General features: G+C 36.5%; 1 protein-coding gene across 2 annotated transcripts in view; it reads left to right on the plus strand.

Annotated features, from left to right (window-relative positions):
* The window catches only part of FYB1 (FYN binding protein 1), a 45,609-nt gene extending 19,344 nt beyond the window's left edge, over positions 1 to 26,265 (plus strand). The window contains exons 3-20 of one of the 2 annotated variants that reach the window (XM_005528031.3): positions 663 to 843; positions 2,490 to 2,539; positions 3,661 to 3,680; positions 4,483 to 4,529; positions 5,851 to 5,968; positions 8,634 to 8,790; positions 11,558 to 11,702; positions 13,956 to 13,984; positions 15,153 to 15,222; positions 15,746 to 15,886; positions 16,548 to 16,579; positions 16,868 to 16,906; positions 17,618 to 17,684; positions 19,364 to 19,469; positions 19,761 to 19,923; positions 23,043 to 23,076; positions 24,205 to 24,236; positions 24,348 to 26,265. In XM_005528031.3, coding sequence (XP_005528088.3) covers positions 663 to 843; positions 2,490 to 2,539; positions 3,661 to 3,680; positions 4,483 to 4,529; positions 5,851 to 5,968; positions 8,634 to 8,790; positions 11,558 to 11,702; positions 13,956 to 13,984; positions 15,153 to 15,222; positions 15,746 to 15,886; positions 16,548 to 16,579; positions 16,868 to 16,906; positions 17,618 to 17,684; positions 19,364 to 19,469; positions 19,761 to 19,923; positions 23,043 to 23,076; positions 24,205 to 24,236; positions 24,348 to 24,388 — 1,472 coding nt within the window. In that variant the 3' untranslated portion in view covers positions 24,389 to 26,265. The remainder of the gene's footprint in view (positions 1 to 662; positions 844 to 2,489; positions 2,540 to 3,660; positions 3,681 to 4,482; positions 4,530 to 5,850; positions 5,969 to 8,633; positions 8,791 to 11,557; positions 11,703 to 13,955; positions 13,985 to 15,152; positions 15,223 to 15,745; positions 15,887 to 16,547; positions 16,580 to 16,867; positions 16,907 to 17,617; positions 17,685 to 19,363; positions 19,470 to 19,760; positions 19,924 to 23,042; positions 23,077 to 24,204; positions 24,237 to 24,347) is intronic. The other variant, XM_014257020.2, reaches the window with a different exon arrangement.
* Positions 26,266 to 26,786: the final 521 nt, after the last annotated feature.

Below are 26,786 nucleotides of genomic sequence, written 5' to 3' on the forward strand. Positions count from 1 at the left end.
CACACCAGCTCACTCATATAAGTGTGGATTCTGTGCCTGGTGCACAACAGCAACATCAGTTCTTAAGGCTACACCTGTCAAGGGTGTAGCTTCTGTGCAGCTTCACAGACTGCCACTTTTCTAGTCTCAGCTTGCTAGAAAATTAAGTCCAGACTTCTGCAATTAGCATTAAAAATGTATTTGAAGATGTTCAGAGACCTGTACCTCTCTTTATAAAGGCAAAAATATATTTTCATCTCTCATCCCTTCCTTTAAAACTCTTTCCCTGAGCAAGAAGAAAAACTCAGCAAGACTACATCAGTCTTATGAGACTCTGCAGCTAGTCTTTTTAAGAAAATGATGGAAGTAAATTATAATTTAGTTTTAAAACACAGTTGTTAATGTGTTGGATGAACTCCAATTTTTTGTTGTTGTTGTTTTCTTCATGTCTTGGCAAAGATATTTTCAAGGCCTTGTACATGTAGAACATTCTTGAATGCAGAGTCTCCTTCTCTCTACTCTGATAAGATAATGCAATAAAAATATCTAAGAGCAGTTTCAACAAAATATACTTTCTCTGGGGTGTGCAGTACTGGTATCTTACTCAAAACTTAATCAAACACAGCAAAGTTGCTTCCTCAGATGTTTGCTTGATAATTTCAATCTGTACTCCTTTATTTCAGATCCTCAAAATGAAGTTTTGAAACAGAAAGCACCTTCCTCAGCAACACTTGCCCCACCAACACCTCCATCACACTCTGCTGTGCAGTTACCACCTCCTCCACCAGCCTCTCACCCATCCCTGCAGGTGACAGCAGCTCCCAGTCTGCCTCCCAGAAGCATCAAGCCCAACTCTGAAACAATGTGAGTAAACATAAGCTGCAGAGTCTTTATTTTCTCACCTTTCCTCTGCCTATCACTCTCCTCCTGCAGCAGCAGGCAAAGACTGCATGAGTTCCAGATTTCTGAGAGAGAGGTGTCTCACACTACTTCCCTTATCCCACCCTGTACCTGGCCTGTTTAGAATTAGCTTGTATAAATTTGAACCCTCCATCTATTCAGTTGTTTCCCTGAATTGTCTTGTAGACAATTCTTTTTGCCTTTGTTGGTGAGGGTAAGGGGAAGGGAACAGACTGATTTCTAACTTCAGAACAATCCAAAAACTTTAAACACTGATAGAAAATCAGTAGCCTAAATAGCTGAAGGTTTTCCCTGAATTTTTCTGGGCAAAGAGGGTGAGGAGGGTCAGGTCTATGACCCAATACCCCAGGAAACAGCTTTGCAATCTGGAGGAACTGAGCTCAGTGCTGATTGTGAAACTGCACCAAGGCTGTGCCATGGCCTTGTGTGATAACCCAGAGAAGCCTCTGTTGATGTGGGGCTCCTTTCTTTATCCTTCTTTGAAGAGCTGGGTACAAAAGCAGAACCTCTGCTGACAGAGTTATAAGTACTTGAGTCCAGCATCAAAACTGACCAGAACCAAGCTGATCCCGAAAAATGAGCTGCTCTCTGGCCAGCAGGTAATGCAAAGAGCATCAAACAGCAAGCAGGGAGAGTTAGGGAGGCGTGTCCAGCTCAGTGCCCTGTGACAGCCTCAGTCCTGCCTCTCAGCCGCAGTACCTGCAGCAGCTATGCTGGGTATCCTCCTCTTTACCAAGGCATGGGACCCAAGTTTGACATCAGACACCTGTGAAACGTTCCTCCAAACGCCCTGTCTGCTCTCCCATTCCATGCATCTCCCTGTAAAGTCTCCCCTCTGCTGAAAATTTGTGCCTGGATGCTGACACCTTTGCTTTCACCTGTCTCCATGCTTCCCCATCAAGCCAATTTTAGAGCAGCCCATTCTGCTTTCAAGTCCTTTTTTTGATTACACTTCTTTGATGATGACTGTCAGCCCTTGTATTCTTTCTGCTGTTATAAGGCATTATGAAGTTTAAATTCTCTGATATTATTAGTTATATTCTTGATTCAATTTCTTGTTTCTCTCATCTGAACAACATTTTAAATCTAAGAGCACCGGTGACATTTTACCTTGGGCCTAACCTTTACCCCATTGTTTCTCTTGTCCCTTGTTTAGACTTTAAGGCCAACAAGTCAAAGCCTCAGAGCTATATTTGGCATTGAGCAAAAGTCTGACGTTGTACTTCTGCACTGTGTAAGAAGCCTGCACCTGCAAAAATGGTTAAAAAGACCAACAGATTATTTCCATTCAGTCAGCCCATCTGCCTATGACATTTTTCATACCACACTCATCTAAATGGTATCTGAGAGCATCTGGCTCATTTTGATGTTTTTTACTCAGGATCAAGGTGGCCCCACCTGAAACACTGAGTTGCAGTCAGGAATAAATTTGAAAATCTTATGTGTACCTAAGTAGGATATAGGGCTCCTATATGCTGTGCAGCCTTTGTATAAAATAGATAATAAAAAGCACCAGAAAAATGCTGAATAAAATGTAATCATAAAATCATCTTCATAGGTTTTACATGTCTATCTTTTCATGCTTACAGAAACCTAGACAATGAAGAAAATTATGATGATGTTGAATTTGTTTCACAGGGTAAGGTGCATACAATTTTAAACATTTTAATTAGTGGCTACTGTGAGAACATGCTGTAAGCGTGTTGTATTTATAAGATAAAAAAAAGTTAATTGTATTCAAGAGTGATTTGTGTAACTAATTATACTGGTTCTGCAGCTTTATGAGTGAAGATGGTTGTCTCATAACACTAATGGATCTACTGTTCTGTGATTAATATAACAGTCTCAGAAACTGCATTAAATTTCTTTCTTCCCCCTCTCTGCCCTCTTTTTTTTTTTTTTTTTTTTTCTTTTTTTTTTGTTTTTGTTTGGTTAGAAATATGCTGGGACCATAAATCACAAGATTTTCAAACCTGAACCAAAATGAATGCTGCTCTTTTGGAGTTGACATTGTGTGGTCTGGCAAAGGAGGCACTGTTTTATACTTGATTAAAAAAAAAAAAAGATTGGTTCACTCTGCTTTTACTGTCTTTGTGGTCTGAGGCAGTGAGAAGCAGTGAGCTGTACCAGGAACAGCAGAGAAGCAGATTGTGACACAAAGAATTTCAATCTGCCTTCAGATCCCTCCTTGGTGGCACTTGGTCTGTGGCAGGCGCGCTGTGCATCATTCAGTGTGCTAGCCATCCACAACTCACAGCACTGCAGGCTGTGCAGCAGAGTGAGGAGCAGGAGATTCACACAATATCTTCTGCTGCTGCCCAGGGCAGAGGCTGGCTTAGGAAAAGAGCCTTTGGCCTACTTACTCAGCTGTTGGGCTGTGCAAGCAAGTTCTTTGAGGTCTTTTTGGATTTATTAGGATTTCTGACAATTACTGTTTCATATAAATAGTGATTCTGTAAACAAATAGCATAGGTAAATTCATCAGTGTCATCAGAGATTTTTCAAAACAGATTTTCCACTTTTAAAATACCTAGTGAAATATGCTGTTTGTAGATATTTTTGGTTTGCAGTGTTCTACAAAAGCAATCTGTAAAAACTGAATTTTGCATTCATACCTTCATCAACAAACCGGAGCCTGCATATATTTCTAGTTAACATCATTGATGTTATAGGCAATTTTAAATAGTTAATGCTAGAATGAATTCTTTTCTGTAAAAGAAAAAAAATAAATATCCTGGTTTTATTTTTTTATTCCTGTAGGTCATGGAAATATACAGAGGGTAAGTACTATCCACCAACATAAACCAGTCCTTTTTTAGCAAAAACTTAACATTTATTAAAACTTCTTAAACACATTAGAAAATTACTTGTGGATTTAATCTGGTATATTCACAGTAAGTCATAGAAGCAATTATTTGTTGTAAAGGATACAAATAAAATCAGGGAAGCAGAGTAAACTGGAACAAATGATCAAAGCTGCCTAGACACCAAAAATTGATTAAAAATAAAGAAAATGCAAAACTACACCTTCTTTTTATTTCCACTGACATTTAATTTCACTGGAATTTTCTAGAAATAATAGAAATAATTTCCCTGTTCCCTTCTAGTAATATAATATTTCAGTTAATATTTCAGTTAATCACAGATTTTTATCAGTATATTTAAGTACCTGGCTATATAAGGACTAAGACAACTGAGTTCCATTAAGATCCTTAGCATTCCAATTTAAAGAGGGCTAACCCTGACACCTTCATCAGTAGGTAGGGTAGTGAAATCATCAGCAATAATAAAGATTTACAGGGCATACTTTGCAATTAAAACATCCACTTTGGATTAAACAATGTGCTCCTGTTATTCTAACAATCCAAGGCTTCATAGGTGTGATATTGTAAAAAAAAATAACAGAAATAAAATAATAGTGCATTTGAATAATGGAGGAACTTGTTTTAGGATGAATAAAGGTATTTGCATTTTGCGATAAATGTTTTTTATATAGTTTGTATGATGCATATATAGCAGACTAAGTTTCTTCATGTCTTTCCAGTTCTACTTAGATCATTAAAAACTGATTATTTTTTCTAGGGCCAAGAAAGTGATGGAGAGATGTATGAAGACATTAATGACATTAGGTAATAATTCTAAACTCTAAAACCTATTGTATCTTTATTGCTGTCTTTTCTAATATGTGCATTTCATCTGGCACAAAAGTGTCATTCCACTGCAGTCCCTGACAGGGACTCTCTTCATTCATTTCACCTGGAGAAAGTCTGGCTGTTCACAGGTTCTTTCCCAGTTAGACCTGCCACACCCTGGTGTGGAAAAACTCCTGAAATTAAATAATGTAGTTGTGATTGAGGTAACAGAATTCTGATTTCTGAGCTAAGGAGTATATCTGAACCACTGGTTGGAATTACAGCCTAGGAGGAAGCTCAGCCCCAAGGTACTATGGTCCCAGATATGTATTTTTTTGTGGGTTTTCTTATTGCTTTTCAGATAAATGTTCTTAGAACTCCTGTGAGAGGCTGGATTGTCAATTTTCATTGTCTGAGTCAACTAGTATAGCTACAGAGACAGAATACAAGTTCTGCTTGTTCTTCTTCTATTTAGACCTTTCCTTTGATGACTCTCCTGCCCCAGTAATGTCTAAACCTATGGGATTTATTTATGGGTATTACAATAACCAAAGGAAAACTCTAATTTTCTCTGAATAAGTAATTGATGAAGAATATTTCAGGTGTATAATAATTTTCAGAAAACATTCCCTTTGATTTATAACCCAAGTGATCCTCATTTCAGACTTTTTTTTTTTAGCAATTTGAGCCTGTCTGTTTAGCAAAAATATAAAAAAAGAAAAAGAAGGGAGTCTCAGTCAGTTCCATAGGGCTTCTAAAACATAGGCCTTCCAACCAAATGACAGAAATGGAGATGTAGTCCTAATTCTACCCCAAGTTCCCAGACCCCAGTACCTTCCAGTACATGAGTCACTGCAGGCAGTGACTTCACCCTGGTGTGAAGAAATGAGTACAGAAGATTGAGACATTTGTGTAGACTGCTGGAATAGGTTGTAATCAAGTTTAAAAACACAGTCCAGTGGCAGCTCAGGCTTCAATTCAGGTTGCAACCACTAGTGGCCTGGGTAAATATTTAACAGCTGCATTCAGTACAACACCTAGACTGCTGCCAGTCATTTGTCCCAGAGACATTTGGACACACATGTGGAGCCAGTTAACCTGTTCTGGTGAATTGTCCTCATGAGGACAGACACTTTAACTTACATATCTAAAAAAGGGCTGCTTCATCTGTTGCGGCTGCATTATGGTTTGGAATCTGTAGCTTTGATTTCACTTGGAGAAGTCTTTTTTCATCGCTTTCAGTTTTTTGTCAGCCTTGGTTAAGGTAGCTCTAAGGAAGATTTGCTTCACACATTGTGTCCTGGCATTGCACTTTCAGATCATCAAGGGGAAAAGAGAAGAAGTGGGACAAAGAAGACAAAAGAAGAAGGGACCAAGAGAAGAAAGAACAAAAGGAAAAAGAAAAGAAAGAGAATGAACTGAGGAAAAAGTTCAAAGTAAGATTTTTATTTGGTAATGTGGACAAGGGTATGCAAGAAGCATTATTTAACATTGTCAAGTTCAAAATACACTTTTCACCTGGCCATGAAACTATTTGTTATGATAGGTAGTTAAAACACCTGCATAAATTCTGAATAAGGGGCTTTTTTTGTTTTGCATATATTTGAATGCAAGCTCTGCACTGATCAATGGCAAAGAGTGTGTGCTTTCACAGTTTTTATTAAATTACTTTCTCACCTTTTTTTCCTATGTAAGAAAGCCTTAAAAATATCTGGTTTCACTTCTATGTTTCTAATAGTTTATTTCATTAGAATAGCATCAAAAGCCCATAATAAAAGTGGGAATTGAATCCCATACACATAGTGTTACTTGCTTCACTGTACTCAGATACAAAATATTTAGCCCTTTAAAGATTTCAAAATTGTATTGCAACACATTGCTCTTCCCTTGGTAGAAAGAGACTTATAATTCCAGCCTAAACGAGGAGGAGGAAAATAAGGCTTGTATAGGAGAGCTACAGTCATTCTCTGGGGCTAAATGATGAGACAGTTCTTTCTCTTTTAAATAATTTTTGCATAGCTGATGGTCTGCATGCTCTCACAGTTTACAAGTCTGTCAGTCAGTTTTTCTTAGCTAATGCCCATTCACAGTTCTCCATTGTGGTACTGAAACTTTCAGTGTCACTGTACAGTGGTACCACTGTACAGTGGGCAGCTTTGTTTTTCTCATTACGCTCTGTACATAAAGCCATAATGATTCACATCATGGCCTTGGTCTGCTATGGAGAGCCCGACATGAGTTAAGAAGCAAATATTAAAGGTACACATAGTTAATAATAGTGAGTTAGATGGTGTTTATTAGGCACCAAGTCTATTTTTTATACCACTCACAAGAAGAGTACGCATTAGTGCACAGAAAGCTTTTAGCTTATAGACTGTGCTCCTGAAGCAATAAATGTATTTTATTGTTCTTAACCAAATATATTTTAGTGTACATTTTCTTTCCCATTTATTGGCCACTTACACAGGATAGATATTCCTGAGTTAGTCTATAATTGGCAAGATTAATATGCCTCTGAAATACATATCTTAAAGTCACAAATGCTAAATCCCAAAATGGCTTCTTCATAACATAACGTAAAGACCTCACAAAGTGAATACTGAACATCAATAAACAGTATGATCATCTCTTTTGCATACTTGCAAAATCATTTATGGAGTAGAATTGTAAACACAAAGCATTATGTGGCAGACTCATTAACATTAATATTTACTCATATGACTTGGGTCAGGAGTAGTGTGGCCAGCAGAATCAGTGATTGTCTGATTGTCCCCCTGTACTTGGCACTGGTGAGGCCACACGTCGAATCCCATGTCCAGTTTCAGGCCACTCACTCCAAGAATGACACTGGAATGAGTCCAGAGAAGGGCAATGGAGCTGAGGAAGGGTCTGGAGCACAAGTCCTGTGAGAAGCAGCTGAGGGAGCTGGGGGTGTTTATCCTGGAGAAAAGGAAGCTCAGGAGAGACCTTATCACTCTCTACAACTGCCTGACAGGGAGCGGTAGCCAGGTGGGCATCAGTCTCTTCTCTCAAGTAACAAGGGATAGGAAAAGAGGAAATGGACTCAAGTTGTTATAGGGGATGTTTAGTTTAGATATTAGAAAAAAATTCTTCATGGAAAGGGTTGTAAAGGATTGGAAGAGGTGCCCAGTGAAGTGGTAGAATCACTATCCATGGAGGTATTTAAAACATGTGAGGATGTGGTGCTTATGGACATGGTTTGGTTGAACTTGGTAGTGTTGTGTTAATGGCAGACACTTAATGGTCACTCAGTGACCTTAGAGGTCTTTTCCAACCTAAGACATTCTATGATTCTATGTGTAGTTTTGCTGTAAATAAATGGAGACACCCACTGGAATTAAATACATCTGTTCTATGTACTCACCAAAGGTGTCATAGGCTAATTTGTTGATTTTAATCTTAGCATTTCTGTGATTTTGCCAATCAGTTCTTCTATTGCCATGCCATTCCCTCCTCTTTATCTCTGATTTTTAATTTAAACTGTATAATTGGGGCAGGAGGAAGCCTTTCTGTTTACTTGCCTACACTAGTTTAAATGTCAATGAAACAAATAATTGTCATAGTAGAGATGGACAATGATACCTGCTTCTTCTTCCACCCACCTGTTATTGCCCACAGCTTATATTTATATGGTTAAAAGAAGGCACAGTGTTTAATTCCAATTAGTTAGTCAGTTCATTGGTAGGTAATGGTGAGTCTACACGTCAATCAAAACTTTTCTCTCTAACGATGTTTCCGTATTTGTCTCCTGGGTAAGGAACAATTTCTCACAGGTAAGACTCTTTCTCTTCACAGGTGCAATCAGCTCCCACAGGCACTGATGTGCAAACTGATTCTCATTGTTAAAATTCTCTTCTCACAGGAAATTATCAGGCTAGCTGTTAGCTATACTTAGCTGAAGTAACAAGGCTAGTTGAAGTAAGAAGGCCTGAACCACGATTTTACACGGCCTTTCTTTCATAAGGTTTAACCTATATGTGACAAATACCCATAATTGTCATTGTTTTTATTTTTTTTTCTGAATGTCTGGGAAAAACCTCCATTTTTCCACATCTTTGGTATCTTCTGTTTCTTCTTCAGTTAACAGGACCCATTGAAGTACTTCATCAGGCACGAGCTTGCATTGACCACAAGGGAGGGAAGAGTGAACTGACTGTCAAACAGGGGGATAAGATTGAAATCATTCGCCTCACAGACAACCCAGAAGGAAAGTGGCTGGGCAGGATAAAAGGATGCTGTGAGTTCTGTTTCTTCAGTGTGCTCCTGAATGTTTTCACTGCATGACAGCAAATGTGTGAGCATTATACCAAGGACTAGCCCTACCATGGCTGAGTCACTGGCCACCAATGTAAATAATTAGCCCAACTCACCCTTCTGTCTTCAGCTGGCATACAAGGCATCATAGCAGGGAGTTATTGCACAGCATAATGTGCCTGTAGGCACTGGAATAAGTTAGGCATAAATATATAATAATAAATAAATAAACAGTATGCTGGGACCTTCATTGACATACTGAGGGTTAATTCCCTGTCAGTAGCCTTCAAATACCATCAGAACTCATCTCCCTGCAAGTAACAAGTATTGCATTTTTTCATGCCTTTGAAACATAATGTGGGTGCCCTTAAAATGAAAAAGAGAATATAAGGGCCTGTTTTAAGTGTTTTCTTGTTCCTATTCCTATGGAAAGTCTCTAACTGGCTTCTAGATTTTATTTTCTCTGAAATCCAAGATGTTTCTCCTATTGTATAAATACCATCAGTGGACTTTGAGAATAAAGGCATTGATGATCTGGCTCCTGGATTATAAAATGTTGATCCATAAAATCAATCAAAATTATTAAAAGCATTTGCTTGATCTTTAGAGGGACTAAAATGACAATAAAATTAGTAATACAGTTCACATGTGTAAAATAGAGTTCTACAAAATTGTAGATTATACCAACTGAGCAGCTTGTAGTGATTGATAAATACAGATAATAAGGAACTGAGTATGTCTCATACAAAAAGAATCTGAGAGAACTGGGTCTGTTCAGCCTTCTGAAAGGAAAATTAAGGGGTATCTTATAATTGTTCATAAATACCTGGTGGGAGAATGTAAAGAAAATGGAGCCAAGCTCTTTCCAGTTATCCAGTGACAGTGCAAGCAGCAACAGCCACATACTGAAGCACATGGGTTCAGTTTGAACAGCAGAAAACACTTTTTTTACTTTGAGTGTGACCAAGCAAGGGAAAAGGTTGCTCAAAGAGGTGGTGGAGTCTCCATCTGTGGAGTTTCCAAAACCTGACACAGTCCTGGCCAACTTGCTCTAAAGGAGGATCATGCTTGTTTAGAGGCATGTTTAGAGGCAAGTTCCAATAACAGCTTTTCCGTGTTACCTTGAAATTGTGAAAATAAGTGAATTACATGGATCATTTTGTATACAGAAAGCCAAACTTTGGTGAGGGCTGGGAGAAAGGTATTTTCTAATGCATATGCAGTCAATTAATTAATTTTTCATTAATTAATTCATGCATCAGCAAAACTTGAAGCTGTATAAGGCTTGTCATTGAAGTTTCAATAATACAGACCAATTTGTTACACCAATTCTTCAGTCTTCCATGTTCATAGGCCAGATCTGTGAAGAAGACGTAACAAAAGAGGAAAATCAGTTCTTATCATTTAACTAAGAGGATAGATCAATGTCTTACATTTGAGAGGAAACATGCTAAGAACTGCAGTTGCTCAGAAGAAGGAGAGTGGTGAATTTTCCATTTTCAAAGAAATGCATGAGCACTTTTCCCCTTGGAGAAATCTATTTGTGCACTCTTCTCTATAGGCAGTATACCTGTCTAAAATTACCCTCAGGAGAGACAGAATTTCTCATCTAGGGTCAACTGCTCTAGTCAATGCATCTACAATGTGTCTGCCAACCTGAAGAAAAACAAATGCACCTGATTCCCCAATCACCTGTCAGGAACTTTGTCATGGAGTGCCCTAAAATATGCTAGAAGTCTGCAGTGGTGTTACAAATGGATGTGGGAGTCTAGATAAATCCTTGACGTTTGCCCAGGCCTCTGGCAGCAGGCAGTAACTTTAGTAAGGTGGCCAGCACCCCAATACCCTCTCTCATTTGCGAGTTCTTTAATAATGGCTGATTCAGTCTATTTTAGAATTAATTATTTATTCAATAGACATAAAACTAACAGACATAAGACTTAAACTAATACTACACAGGAATAAAAACAAAAAGAAAACAACTAATAGGTATAAATGGAACAAGGTTAAAGGTACCTATTAAAGTTACAGATAGTGAACAAATAATATAACTTATGGTTCAATGTATCTTACCATCCAATTGTTGGTGGGGCACACATTGAGATCTTTTCCCTCAATCCCCAGGGAAGCAACCACAGAACCTGTGTCTGGACTCCAGGCAGAGGTCTTCAACACTTTGAGGATGTGTGTGTGAGGCTTGCTCTGTTATAACTTGTGTGTCTTTTATAGCTCGTAAAACAGGGTCTCTTAGTCAAGAATATTTCTTTTATCTTTTCTCACATCATGTCTCTCAGCTAAGATGATGATTTGTAGCTGAGGCCTGAGCTCTTTTGGTGCCAGTGATGCCCCCTTGTTGAGCCTTTTGGTCTGTGTTATCTCTTTATGCATCAACTATCGGTGGTAGAGAAGAGCAGGGGGTAGACTTTCTGCCACAAGTGGTCCCAAAGCCAGCTGAGAAAAGGAGTCTGCCCCATGATTCCTTCACAGAAAATTCTTCTGCTGTAGCTGAAAGACAAATAAAGGTGAACTTAACCTTATGTTAACCTTAAGCTGAGGAGGGCTTAACACAGAGATCTGAGATAGATTTATTATTTGTATTTGTGTTGATAGATGAGGCTGCTTGGAATGAGACATTTCTTCGAATGTTTTCAAAAATCATACAAAACAATTTAGTCACTGTTTCTGAACCTCTTGTTAAAAGGTTCATCCCTTTATCATGACCATTGAACTGCATGGTTTCTTTTACTTAGATGGATACATTAAAACAACCGTGGTGGAGATTGATTATGATTCTTTAAAAAGAAAACAAAAACCATCGACTAGAGCTGATGTGAAACATACAGAGAGTGAACAAGAAACATATGATGATGTTGGAGAGCAGGACACTAGTAGCAGGTATGTATAAGGAATGCATGAAAAGAAACAAATGATTCACCTGGGTCAGCCTAGACAGGGGAAGTTTTACAACAAAACTCTCATTACAAAGCAGATATTTATATAAGAAATCTTTAACTTTTGTATGTAGCTATTTAGACTGATGTGGTCACAGGAGTTTAAATGAATTCTGGAATCCAGCATCTGTAAGCCCTCATACTTAGGAGGAACCCATACTATTGGAAGAGGACTTACTTCATTGAAATCCAAAAGAGAAAAACTGTAAGCCACGCAGGATTACAAATCACCTGCAGGAAGTCCAATTCTCTTCCCTCTCTCTCTCTGTCTTTACTTGCTCTGTCTTTTGGAGTCACATACTCCCTTTTCTAAGATGCAAGAACAAAAGACTCTAAAAGCAATGGAAACATTCACGGCACGAGGGAACTCCTGATCACCCACATTGCTCTCATGAGCCTTAGCATGAGTCTTTAGCTCTCCTGTTTTGACAAAAAGGAACCTCTGGAATCATGTCTAGGGTAACCCTTCAGAAAAGAGTATGGCTTTTTCATTCAACCCTGAAAACAAGGCCTCTCAAATCTCATGAGGTGGATATGAGATACACTTTTTCCACTTCATTAGAAACTTCTCTACAGCACAGTCTCCATGCATTTGCAGTGCAGTGCTACATTGCAGATTCTCTACTTCTGTGTGTCATCCTTTTCATGTCAAATAGATCTGCAGCTAGAGAAGTGACATATCCAGCAGCAGATCAGACTTGCTGGCAGGGAAATACCCTAGTGGTCTTGTCACAAGAGTCAAGACTATCACATAACCATGACAGTGGTCCTTATGTTACTAGACCTCACAGGAAATGCTTCTTACATGTGATTCCACAAACCAGTCTCCATTAAATGTCCAAATGTGGAGAAAGAGAGCCTGGGATTCAGATAAGAGATCTGCATAAGGGTGTAAAGAATTCCAATATGTAGGACAATCATCTTAAGCACTCAGCCAATATACCTCCTTTCACTGCTTCCCATGAGGCTCTTTAGCTTGGAGGCCTGCCTGGAATAAAAGGACTGCAGCTAGCTGGCTTCTAGAACCTCCCCATGAGCTCCAGCAGCAGCAGGTGGAAAAGTCTGCCTTCAGGCTTGCATTTTTCATGCAACCAATATAGTTTTGTGTCTGATATTTTTCCAGGTTGTTCAGTATCAGTTTTCCTCCCTGCACATTGTTCTCATACCAATCATATTATGACATAGCCATGAGAGTCACGTTAGTTGTTCTAGGTTTAAAGTAATCTCAGCATTAGTTACTTCATTGCAGAGGTATCTTAGGCCAATTATTTTCAGTAGTACAAGCATTAAAATTAGTCACCTCAATGCAAAGAATTTAAGAAATGTATTGAATTCAAAAGCAAACAATCACACTTACACTGTTGCATACTAAAATAACAATGTATTCCATTTAACTTTGAAGGATGAATGATTGGTCCAGATTCATTAAATCCTTTAAACTGTATTTTGGCATTTTTATCTTCTCCAGTGATTAATAACACTCTGTTCAGTTCATGTGAATGAATTGTTGGAAGGTGTGATATATATCAACATGTTTTGAAAACACTGTAGGAATGCCATTCCAAAAAAAAAAGCTCTTGACCAAATAGTATCATCCCATTATCAGCAGTATTGCTAATATTCCAAAATTAATAAATGACTAGGGGTGTTGTATTTCAGTATTTCTTGGCACAAGAGTTTAACAAATACCTTGTTTTGATGTATAATTTTAGGTAAGGCTTTGACCTGGGAATAATCTCAGCTACTATGAACCTCTCAGACTTTTTTCAACTACTGTTAGACCATTGGGCTAATATGGAATCCTTCCATATTGTTAGAAACATATATCCAGTGAAAGCTAGTCGAGCAATAAATTAACTTTTAAATTTGCCATTTCATTTCAAGATCACCTCATAAGGAATGAATCTAAAGGGTCTGGATCTACTCTTTTGTGCTCAGTCAGGTTATATTTTTATTCAGTCAAATCTGACTACATGATCTCCTGAGAGCCCCTCCAACCCAAATTATCCTATGATCCAAAGGCATATTTCGTATTTTAATTTAAAGATATCAACAGGAATATAAAATACATTCTAAATATTTTTGCCTAGGCAAATTAATAATTAAGGATTACAGAAGTGATGTGTGATCATCGTGGATTTTTTTTTTCTAAAGGATGAGTGCTTTTCTCTAAAATGCCTTTTGTTTGCTTTTCCAGTCAAAGTGGTGACCAAGATGGAGGCAGAAGTAAGTTCTACATATATTTTTAGGGGGTGGTTGTTTGTATGCATTTCTTGCCCTCACATTCTGACTTCTGCAGCTTCCACATAATGCAGTAATTATCCATCAGCAAGTTAAATGTTAGCTAAAAGGCAGCAAGCAAGGAAGGGAAAGTTAAGCAAACTTAACTTCCCCACCACCTATGGTAACTTGGGTGAGACAGAATCTTTGTGTTCAGATAATGTGAATCAACAACATGCCAGGCCAGATGGCCAAACTTTAACTTTTTACTTGTGTGTGAAGGCAAATCATCCCACAAAACAGCACAGATGTAACTGGAGAAATATCAACATGAGCAAGAGGTTTTGTACGGGAGAAATCCAGTTCTGAAATAGCCAACCCTATTATTAGTTAAATCTTTGTTTTGCTGACATAGTGAAGGGGAATTTCAGTTACAGCAGCACGCTGGAGGCCCAACTGCAGCAGCTTCATGCAGTCAAGCTGACACATTCAAACCCTGTTTCCCCTTTGTTAGTGTATATATTTGTGTGGCATTCTCTGTTAATCCCAAGAGCAAAGCTCATCTTCTCAGCTTCAAGTTTAGATGCTGGTCATGGCAGAAGCATCCCCTGGCAGTACTGAATGGAGCTTCTGCCAGCTGAGCACAGATTTCAGTGCCTACTCTGAACAGTGCCTGGAATTGAATGTGCAAACCAAACTAACCCTGCAGTGAAGGAGGTGGGACACAAAGGCCAAAGACCAAAATGGGGAGCTTACACTGCTCTTGTCTCTGACTTCTTTGGATGAAAACAAGATGTCACCTGCTGAGAGTGTTAGTCAGACATGTTCAATCATCACTTAAGTCACACAAGAAAACTTAAAAGGCATCATAAGCTCTGGGCCAAAATCATCCATTTAGAATTTCACTGACTACAGTGTAGAAGCATTTTCTTTCAGTGTCTATGATCTTGTGATTGTCAGTGCCACATTTAAATGCTGTGGATGGCATTTAAACTGGGGTAAGTCTAAATTTCTGTTTCAATAAAGGGTCTGGGCTGGCTTACAGAAAGATTCAATTTGCAAGAATATTGCATAAACTACACACACATCTGGTACGGTAAAGAAGTGTATAATGAATACCTTATTCAGCAGCACAAAATATACTTGCATTAATTCACTATTTGATCTGCTAAAGACATGTTCCCAGCTCCTCCTTCTGATCAAGACATTTATGATGGAATTGATGATGAAGATGCTATAGCTAGGTATGTTTTAATATTTTTGAAATACTTTGCTTCTTTGACAGAATGTTTTCAGTTTTCTGTGGTTTCGAATCAAGCATAACAATTAGCAGGTATAAGGATGATTAGCAAGTGGGTGTACATGAAAATGGATCCATGAAGCTAGAGAAAAGGTTTCTTCAATCTTTTGAATAAGTTTTGTTCTATAATTTTGATATGTCAGCAAAAGCAGTTTGCAATCACAAAAATCTCCCACTCTCCAACTAGACAGAATAGGTCTGAAATGAAAATAACAAATTAAAATGCTAGGTTGCTGAGTAACAGCATGAAAACAGTTAGCCACTTGATTAGTATCTGTACTACAAATACATCTCAGCAGCTACAAGTGGCCTAACATACATATTTCTAGTTTAGCATGTTAGCATTTGGGTAAGTGACTTCACTTTGGGAATTAATGATAATTATGTGCATCAATGGAGAATTTAACTGGGCCTTTTAAGAAGAACAATAAATTTTACATTGTGATAATCGCATGCATACTCCAAAGGTCTGTATCACAGGATGAAGATAAGAATGGTATCTGGCCCTGGGGAATCTTGAAGAGGCTAAAGGTCAAAGATGACAAAAAGAAAAGTGTACGAGAAAAAACAGCCAAAGTCAATGAGGCAGAAGAAAATGACAATTTGTTGTAAGAATCTGTCAGGAAATCAAAATGCACATTTACTAATTCTAATAAAGCATTGATCACATGCTACTAACATGTCCTCACAACAGCCTAATGAACCATGCATCAAATCGCAGCTCAGGATGATACTTTTCTGCAAAAACACTGAGCTTTCTTTTCACCTGCATAATTATTCTCTTAACAAGCTGTATTTGTTGCAAAAGTCTAGTAATCAAAATATACTGAATTCTTTTTATGGTGAAAGGCACCAGAATTTTTGTGCCACTGGTCGTGCAAATTTGCTGCATACTCAGTTATAATTTACTTTTCTCACCAGTATAATGTAGCTGAGAGAAACTGGTAAATCTAGACCTGTTAATCAAAATTTTAGGAATAAGATGCCAAACAGAAAAATGCAAAGATTGTCTTCTATCCACCTTACCTAGAGAATAAATCAGCAGGTAGTGTTTTGGCCACATTCTTGAGTCATTTGGTTCTGAACCAGTTTACTTTAATTCAGTGATAAAAATATATTTAGTTCCTAAGTTTTGCTGGTGTCAGTGGCACTTCAAAATGTCTGGAGATTACTTGGAGCCCTTGTGTTGCAAGTTTTTTAAATTATTTAGGTTACAAAAAAGGCTATTAATGTGATATAAATACTTAATGAGCTTTTTTTTTCCTCCAGCATGTCTTCTTCAACAAAGCAGTCTGAAAAAGGTAATTAATAGCCTATTGTTCAGTCTCCATATTGATTCCTGATTCTTTTTCTGTATACATTGCTCTGTATCATGCTAGTCACAAAAATACATCCAAGGAAGGAAATAGGACTTCCTATTGCTTACCCAGTTCCAGTAAACAAATTTCAAATATTGTGACTGATCCAGCTGCACACAAGGAGATACATATACATTGCATGTTCCCTGGTAAACAATTTAATGTATTTAATGTGATTTTTCTACCTGAGATTTACACTAATCCATTTTATTTGGCATTAAATATGAACAGATACACCTGGAAAGAAGCACTCATTGAAAGACATCAAAGGTAAAGAGAAATTATTTTTTCTATTTTTACCACTTGCAGTATGTTTGTAAAAGAACATATAAGCATCAGCTCAGATGAGGAACAAAAAGCAGGTTCTTAGAATTTTTGAGTCCACTTCTGGAAATGAGTTCTAAACCTTCTATATCCTGCTGGCCATTGGAATTTTCTGGCCATTGGTTTGATGAATGGAACAATTGCATCCCCTCTACTGCTGAACATGATTAAAAATTATTCTTGGGCTAAGAATGCTCTTCACTGCTTTGGCATTACAAGATGGCCTAAAAACTAACATATCCATGATTCTTAACCACTTCTAAGCAATGTTGCATTGACCAGGGTGCTATAGAAGTTATTGAATGTGCATTAAAATCAAACTCAAAAAATATACATTAGTGCAATACTGTGAGAATTTGATTATTAACATGAAAATTAAAGGCTGTCTCTTGTCCTAAAACTTGCTTCAGCTTCAGAGGATTAGAATTTCAGTGAATATCTGTCATTATTAATAAAGAATCTTAATCTGAAAAGTTTGGGTGGAGTTGCACAGGTTGTACAAAACAGAACCCAGAGTTACCATTGACAGTAAATGGCTACAGTACTTGCCATAATTTCTCATCAATTTAGCTAAAATGCCATACATTGTAACACAATGTATTCACTTCTCAACTTTCACATAATAATGTTTCACTCTTTTGAACACTATTGTTTCAGATTATGGAGACAATGTTTATGATGATGTAGACTCCTCAGACTTCCCACCTCCACCACCTGATCCCAGGCAAGTGAAAATATTACTTCCCTGATTGGAAATCTAATACACTGGGAGACATTTTTAAAGTATGTACTAAAAGCAGATTGATACTAGTATCTGCTTTATTTGGTGTTGTCAGGTTTTGTAATTCTCATAAACCTACTGCTGATAATGGCAGTTAAATGTTATTTCCTCCATTACAAATTGAAATAATAATAAGACTATACAATAAATAAGCCTTTTTTGCATGCCAGCATATTCAGTCTCTGATAGAAAAGAGGTAAAAAGTGATGCATGGCCTAAAGGAACTTATAATTATAGATTGTAGTTCTTTTTCTATCAAAATTTGGGGACTGTTAGGATACTTTATGTCAGCTGCTGCAGTATTTTAAGAGAAAAGGAGGCAGTGCCTGTATTTAAAGTATGAAACACATATTTAGAGATGTAGGTTCACCTTGAAAGACTTTTATCCTGAGCAAGAAAAATATGGTCATCTCTGGAGCACAGTGTTATGGGCACAGTTGCATCTGTGAAGATAACTATGTTATCTTCTGTTGTCACTTTCTCCACACAGAGGGAGTGACAGCGCACTACAATAATGTAGTCTGGAAACATAAGAGAGAGATCTTTTTGGATTGTGTATCCAAAAGAAAATGAGTGGTCTTTCTAAGCTAAATCTAAGATAGGTCACATACACACATCATCAGTGGAAGTGTCATCCTCCCGAGATCAGCAAGGATCAAAAAATAAAGTCAGACTTTACATTCCCAGGTGTGGGAACTGACAATGGTCAAAATAAGAGATTTTTAAGCTTCAGGCATTAGCTTGAGCCTGTATGAAACTACAACAAACACAGTCACACAACTTTCTCATTCTGGTCTGAGAAATCATAAAGAGGAATCCAAACAGTCCTTGGAGAGGGAAAATAACCTTTGCAGGTGTTGTATGTTGCCTTGTTGTTTTCTTGCAAGAAAGGATCAAGGGGTGTTGTTCCTAACTCTCCAATGATGGTGATGTGCTGGTTTGATGACCAATGAGAGGTTTACCTTTTCAGACCTTCTCAGAACTGTCTGTAGAAGAAGATCAAGAAGAATAAAACTTTCTCTCTTTTGAACAAAGCTAGAGAGTTTGTGTTGTCACTTTCACCATTCCTAATACAGTGTGACACCCAGGTGCATTGTCAGAAAGGGCAGTTAGGGCATGAAACTCTTCCATGCTCTTTGGCAAAAGTCAGTGCTATCAGGGATGTGCAAAAAAACCCCCAGAACTTGAAACAGATCATGTAACACAGATTCTCTGGTGTAGCAAAGTCTACGGGCACATAGGACTAGCACACACAAGGCTAAGATGTTCCAGCTGCCTCCACAGCATGACATGTCATTCAGTTTGTTACCCAAAGATGCACAGTCTTCACAAAAACTCCTCCTTACTGAGAGATTCTAAAGTGTCGCAGCAGATAGATATCTAAAATTAATTTTTGGTATTCACTTAAGTGATAGATAAATATCAGAGAGAAGTAGGAAAGACAGCCCCACTTTTTTATTAATTTTGAAGTCAAATCTGTATTGTATTCTCAATATTGGTTTTTCAGAGCAACAAAAAAGTGTTAAAGACACATGAAGGCAAATGCATTTTCACAATAATTATCAGAAAGCATGCCAGTGCCTCTGATGTGTTGCTAATTTTGTTTAAACCTCTTTGTTTAGTTCATCAAAATCAGGAAGCTCTGGAAAACCTAAGTCAGATGAAAAGGATGTACAAAAGCTCAAGAAGATGGAAAAAGAAGAGAAAGAATTCAGAAAAAAGTTCAAAGTAAGTTTTGTTCAAAGTGTTTTCTTCACATAAAATATAAAAACAAAGTATCTGCATGGTGTCTTCTAGTTTGTTCCCTATAACTTGATTTTGAAAGGTAAAGTATTACCACATGTAAAAATAGTGATCTGATCATCTCTAAGTCCAGATGGCAAGTATGGGCACATACACATATTGTAACATATACAAATATTTGTTAATTTCCAAAAATTTAGTAATAAATGGGAATATTAATGTAAAAACATTAATGGGTTTTAACTATGGTTTGGGAATTTTTTTTCTTCTTTTCAGTTTGACGGTGAAATAAAAGTCATTTACTCTACAACCACAGTCCAGGACTTGTCTCAGAAAAGATGGGGATATAAAGACTTACAAATTAAACCAGGGGAATCTCTTGACATTATTGAAAGTACAGATGATACTAAGGTCCTCTGCAGGAACAAAGAAGGAAAATGTAAGTTTTGTTAAAAAACTGTAGTACCTATCAAATTGTCAGAGAATGGTTGATTAGGATATGTAAAACCTCTCTTCCCTCGTTTACTGAGGTTTACCTTGCCTGGTTGTTGAAAAGAGGCAGATTGTTGTTATCTTATTACTGTGTTTTAATACTGGCTTGCCCTTTAAAAATCCAAAATACTTCTAATGGACAAGATAAACTAATTATTAGAAAAAAATAACATTTTTTCGGTAAAGTTTTTCTTTGCAGCTAGGATCAGCAGATGTTTCTGTTGCTCTGTCTCTCCCCCTTTGCCAAAAGGAGTATAGCTATGATAGCCCACTGAGTTTAGTAAAAGTAAAACCCTTACTGCACCTCTGGATAGCACTAGCCCATTGATTGCAGACAGTAGAAAATCAATAACAATATTCTTACTTTGAATTGCAAGAAATACAGTTTCATCTTTTCAACAGGCTGGGGGGAACATTGCTTAGGAGTCTTCCCCCCAGCTCCCAGCTAATCCAAGGCATATGTCCTTGCTGGCATGTCTGCTTTTTCTGGGAGCGGCACGAGGCCTTTCACTGTTTCTTTGAAATCCTTGGCCAGGACTGGCAGAAATTTTTGAACTTTTGGAGAAGTCCAAAACCATTTCTTGATGGTTTCAATTTCTTAATGAGCTTCTGTTACAACACTTTCCAAACCTCCTAGTGAAAAATTACTTTGTGCTGGAACAGCCTACTTTCAAAGTAGCAGCATCCTCCTGCTCACCTTTCCTTTTTACCTCTGACCTATGTAGAAGACAGTCCAATGCTATAAACCCCTGAAGGGGATTCAGCCACCTTCCTTTTATTTTTTCCTTCCTGTACTCAACTGTTACAGTCTGGAGCACAGCCTTCTTCCTGGCAGGCCTGCAGGGTGAGGAAGAATTTCTTGCATAACCACACATATGTTTTTCAAAATATGGATTGCACTAGTAGAGGCACTTCCCAAAAAAAACAGCTTTCAAAGCCACATTTTTTGAATCAAGCTAATAACAAAGTAGAAAGTAGTTCATGTTGGCTGTTTTCCTCTCGTAGTCTTCAAAGCCTTTCAAATAATGACAGGAGCTACTGCTTTGCTATGCATAAAAGAGCAAAACAAATAAAAATATCCTCCCTGAAAGCCTCTGAATAGATCCCAGTCAATTTACACATTAGTTAGAGAAGTCTGAATCCTACTTCAGTTAAATGCATCAGTTTTGTTTATTTTCTCTAGCTGTTCCTATTTCCTCAGATCTTAAAGCTGTGATTTTACCTTCTGATGGCCAGGTAGACGGAAAATCCACAACTAAAGATGGTTTTGTTATTTTCTTGCACATGAATTCTTTGATTTAATCATTAACTTATGAAGCACTTCCATAGTTTCAAGCCTCTATCAACAGTTAAACAAAACCACAAATTATATTTCAATGTGTTCTCACCTTTTTAAGCTAGGGCTCATGATCTCAGGAACACGTTCTGCTATGGCTTATTTTAAATGTTATGAAATTATTTGAAATGTCAAAAGTGAAACAAGGAACTGATTTTCATCTATCATCTCAAATTCCTTCTTGGTCTGAACACACACATTTCAAAATATACAAAAGCTTTCAATTCAGCTTTGTAGATTTTGCTTAATCTGTAGGATATAAATGGACTTCAGTGGCCCAAAGTTTAAGGTTTGACCTCTCTGAGCTTCCTTTACTTTGTCAGTGAGCAGCTGGCACAATGTGTTCTAGCTTTCAGTGGTTGCTAAGTAATCAGCATGGAGTGTGCTGACCTGTTGGCTTCTTCCTTATTTGCAAGCACCATAAAAATTAATAAATTATTTAGAAACTGAAACCTTGGACATGTAACTTTAAATTAGTAAATCTGAAAGAGTGTGAGACCAGTAGGGGTTGTATCCCCCACATATTTAAGGGCTAGGAATCATCAGAAGAACCTAGATAATGCTTTGTAATGGTAGAAGCACTGTCACATGCACATAACTTCCAAGAACACCGTGTTTGTATGCCATGGCTATGAGCAAAGAAACTTTGCTTTCATTTGAGAACATTATATGAACAAGCAGAGAAGCTTAGATTAGCCAAATGATTTTAAATATTTCCTGGAGACTTCAGGAGTCATGGAAATTATTGGAGTGCCCTAAAAAGAATTTTGAAAAGACAATATCTTTTAAAAATAAAATTCAAAAAATCAATTTCCATGTCTTTATTCCAGAAAATTAAAACTGGGGAAAGATAACTGACCTAAGATATCCTGAATAGATACTCCTAATGATTAAAATAAGGAAATTTACACAGTAATTTCAAATACAAGATCATATTTATTCTTGAGAACCCTCCTAATTTCATACCAGCTTGCTAGTGCTTCCCTACAAACACGTACTTGCTGTTATGGCTCTCCCTTTGTATTCGTTTTACCAGTTGACAAGTATTTCAGCAGATATGTTTCACCAAAGACAGGAAGTAATTTTCTTAAGGAAACTATATGCATTAAAAAAGAATATGTGTAGTTTTATCTGATTTCATTAGTACACCACAGCATATGAACTAATACAGCGATGCACCACAGTGACGGAATAATAATCAGCAGCTTTTCTAAGGTATTGCCATTATTATATCCATTATTGGTCTTATTAATGTTACAGTTAAAATTTTAAACAGTTACATGTTGTAAATTGTTTAATTGGTGTACACATCCTAAAATACATTTTTGTCCCTGTATGGAACTTTAAATATTCCTGTTACCTAGTATTACCACAAATATTATCATGTTGTTTTTATTATACTGTATTTTTGTGACATTGTTTGTGAACTGAACTATATTTTTTGTTAATAATTGTTGTTTCACACCCCTCTCATGCAACCAGGAAACTGAAATACACAATATAACCTAATCTTGCATACCTATATTACCGTTTAAGTAGGCAAATAAGAATAAGCAAAACATTGCATATAGCAAAATCTTCATCAGCTAGATGTCCATTGTACATTGTTTTCCATCTATTATGTCTTTCATCTGAAGTGTATAAAAAACTGCATTTCATTAGTGCTAGTAACAGAAATAATGATGAGTATTTCAATTTAACTTAAATACATCTATATTTCACTTTTACAGATGGCTATGTTCTGAGAAGCAATTTAGTTCAGAAGTAAGTATAAAGTGATCACTTTGAAAAAATTTGTTGTAACACTTCATTTTGTTCTAAATGGTCTGGTGAAAAAAAAAAAAAGTGGAATGTAATTATTTTAGTCTGTCATTCTAAACTTGCAAATTGAGTTATTTTTAAGGAGTTAGGATTTGTCAAAAATCAATCACATACATCCATGCAGGAAATTTGCCAGAGCTTCATTCCTCATTGCTTAACCATAAACTCTGGTTAAAGCATGAAAAATCACATAAATTAAGCATCATTGGTACTAAACTATTACTGAACAGCAAGTTGATGTTATTAGGTGTATTGAAGCCTTTTTCAAATATTTAACTAAAATGGACCAAATTTTCTTTAGGTTTGTTTATACTTCAGTGTTAGCAGGATAGAGATTTGGCTCAGTGTTGCTCCACGTAATTGCATGAAGCTCAGCATTTTGGTTCTAATCCAAAACTCTTGTCAGACAAAGCGTCTCTATTTCCTTCAAGAGGTTTTTTATATTAGACCCTTAAATATCAAATCAGATGTCACTTTTAGGGTTGTCACATTTAGAATTTAGAGGCATTTAACACACATATGTTTGAATTATATATATAAACAGTCTTACTGTCTTCCATGGGCCTGTGCATGTATCTAAGTCACATGTTTGAAAATTACTGTTCATGGAGCATATATCTTTTATAGACATTACCTAAATTCATTACCTAAAACGTAGCGCCTCCAAAACTATTATGCAATTGCTGAGAAACAAAATTAATTTCAAGGGCATACTGATTGTGTTTTTTAATTCAATTTTTCTCTGATCAATTTTTTTTTTAAAATTGAGTATTTAACTTCTTTTTGAAAATAACTCTATGAGAATATCTATGTAGAAATGTAATAAATGAAATAGACTTTTAATAAAGCAACCCTTTCACGTTATAAAGAAATGTATCCAAGTCTACCCTTCCCTGAAAATACTTTGACTTCATCATCTTGCCTAACATTGTTGTTACCCCAAAGGTGGTATTTTCCTAATTAGCAAGTTAATTATTTGATAGACTGCCTGCACCATACTGCTACTGTATTTTTTAATACATTTCTGATGTCTCAACTTTTAATATATTATTTGTCTTTTTTGACTTACAGTGATGGAGAGATTTATGATGATATTGGTGAGGGTATGTAGAACATTTGGAACAATACTTCATTTATATTTAATTACAATAAATATATCTTTGTGTTGAAGTACTACACAATATTAATAGTTTTGCATTTTATTTCCATTTCAGATTGTATCTATGATAACGACTCTGATGCTGAATTCCCTTGAAATAACAACTTCCTTGAAGATCAAACTCTGGTTTGGAAACCCACTTATGAAAGCAAGAAGAGTCATAAATGCTGATTGCAAGTTAATTGGTTGCTCTTTTAAATGTACAATTAACCTTTTTTGGGATTTCAGCCTTTTGTCCTCCAGTGCGTTGTACAAATTTGTATTCCCATTTACCTGAACATTTAAAATTCACGGAATATGAACTAAAGTTAGGGTTATAATTTTTCACTTCCTTTCCAAGTTTCTGACCGTCCATGTAAAAACACTTCAATCATCTACTTCCAAAGAGGCCATATCACATCTGCCATTCCAACTGCAATAGTGTTAGCTACACTGACATATGCAGCCATGTTCCATTCGTGCAAAAGTCTCTTTTTTTGTATTGTATTAATGATAGAATATAATTCTGTAAAATTTATCTGAAGTCTACTTTAAAATATAGTATTCTACTTTATACAGTTATGGTCCTCAAAATATACTTAGGACATTTAGGTTAAGATTTAATTTCTATTTAAAGATAAGTCACTATGTCAGTATAGTAATATAGGTTTTATAAGCTATAAACTGATGATAAACTGTTTGGAAATTACTTATAGAATAAATACATTGGTATATTTATCACTCTATTTTGATATTGCCCTTTTTTGCAAAGTGCTATAGTTTAATACTAGATTTGAAAAGAGTACAGAAATCAAACATTTCCATGCTTATCCATTGTAGAAATAACATTTATTCCTAGAGTTCATTTTTGATGCTGTTGTCTGAATGACCAAGTTGCAAATAAAAGCAAAGTCAACAGGTAACTCATAATAATAAATATCACTTTACCCTTATATATCAGAAGTTACTGGAAATCAAAAGACATTTACAGTAATTTCCCAATAAAGGGGGTGAGGATGTGCAAAAAATGAAACTTCAGTTGCTTTTGCTGTAGTGCAAGTTAATCAAAAACCCGTAACTAATGTGGCTGTCTCAGTGTGAGCAGCTCCGTTTGATGATTGAGTCTCCTGTAATCCCAAAGGGAAGTCAGGTACATTGTGCAACACAGCAAGTTTAGTTTATAAACATAAAAAATGTTGTCTCTGTTAAATCAGTGACTTTTGGTCCCACCTTCAGTGGAGCTGAGATTCTATCTTATAAGTGTCTTTTATTGCTGCTTCAAAATACAGTAAATCTCAAAGGAGGTATAATGCAGTGGGGATATCAAACATAAAATTAAGAGATAGTAGCCTATAAGCTATTTTGTACTGTATGTAAAGTGACTCATAGTATACTGAAAATCTATATGCAAACTCAACTTTCTATTTGCTATTTCTCTTATCTATTTGCTATTCAACCAGCATCAAATACCAATTTTATGTGTAAACATCAGCAGCAGCACCCAAATATAAAACATGACCATGCATATTAAGTGCGATGAATATGTCTGACTACTTGACTGTCACTGCTAATGAATTACTTATTTTTCAGTGGCATTCAAGAGGCTGTCTGCATTAAATTAGTGATATGCCAAAGAACTGAGTGAGCATCCAGGCAACTACACAACTACATAGTTTTTCCATGTTCTTAGTGTTCATGTGTGTAGGCACTGCAATTCTGTATCAATAATACTGACTAAATTTGCCATCTGATACATTAAATAATGAAAAATAATACATATATTAATGTCTAAAACTCTATGCATTGCTTGTTCAAATCAAATATTATGTGATTGCTGCAGGGTGTTAAAATGAATTTGTAAGTTATCACTAAGTGAAAAACTACTGGGATTGTAACTTTTCACTTTTACCAATGTGGGATGCTTTTTTATATTTCTTCCGAATAAAAGTATTTCTTCTGAATAAATTTTTTTAAAAAAAAAAAAAAAAAAGAAATGTGGGTACATTTGTCAAAATAGAACAGCAGCTGAACAGTAACTTCTAAAAATTATCACTGAGCAGCTAACAGAGTGAAAATCAACTTTATTATTGCTGCAAAGGCTGCACAAATGCAACTTGGCATTTGTTAGTATTTGCTACCCAGAAAGTGAAATGTAAGCAGAAAATCTTCCAGACAGGAAAATCTATACTTAGGCAGTCTATATTCTAAGAGTTTCTCACCTGTAATTTATTCTAGTATCTTTTAAAAGACATAAAGAAAGAAAAGGAAAGCTTTTGATATTTTTCCACCTCTGAATTCAGTCTATAATCCTGCAGTATTTGGCTGTGCCTGCTAAAACAGTCAGCAGTGAAAACATCAAAATATTGACACAAAAATTAGGTTTCAGCATGAATATCCTAGTTAGGGTAAACAGAGCTGGTTTCTATCTGTGTTGTACCTCTGAGCTGTCCCAGTAAACAGGCTAAGCAAAACCAAAACTGGGAGGGCAAAAAAGACTTCTCTAATTCAGTAGCTT

Source organism: Pseudopodoces humilis, chromosome 4 (assembly GCF_049639895.1).
Source record: "Pseudopodoces humilis isolate 2021_Gansu_Grassland_sample_001 chromosome 4, ASM4963989v1, whole genome shotgun sequence".
In the NCBI taxonomy this organism is placed as follows: domain Eukaryota; kingdom Metazoa; phylum Chordata; class Aves; order Passeriformes; family Paridae; genus Pseudopodoces; species Pseudopodoces humilis.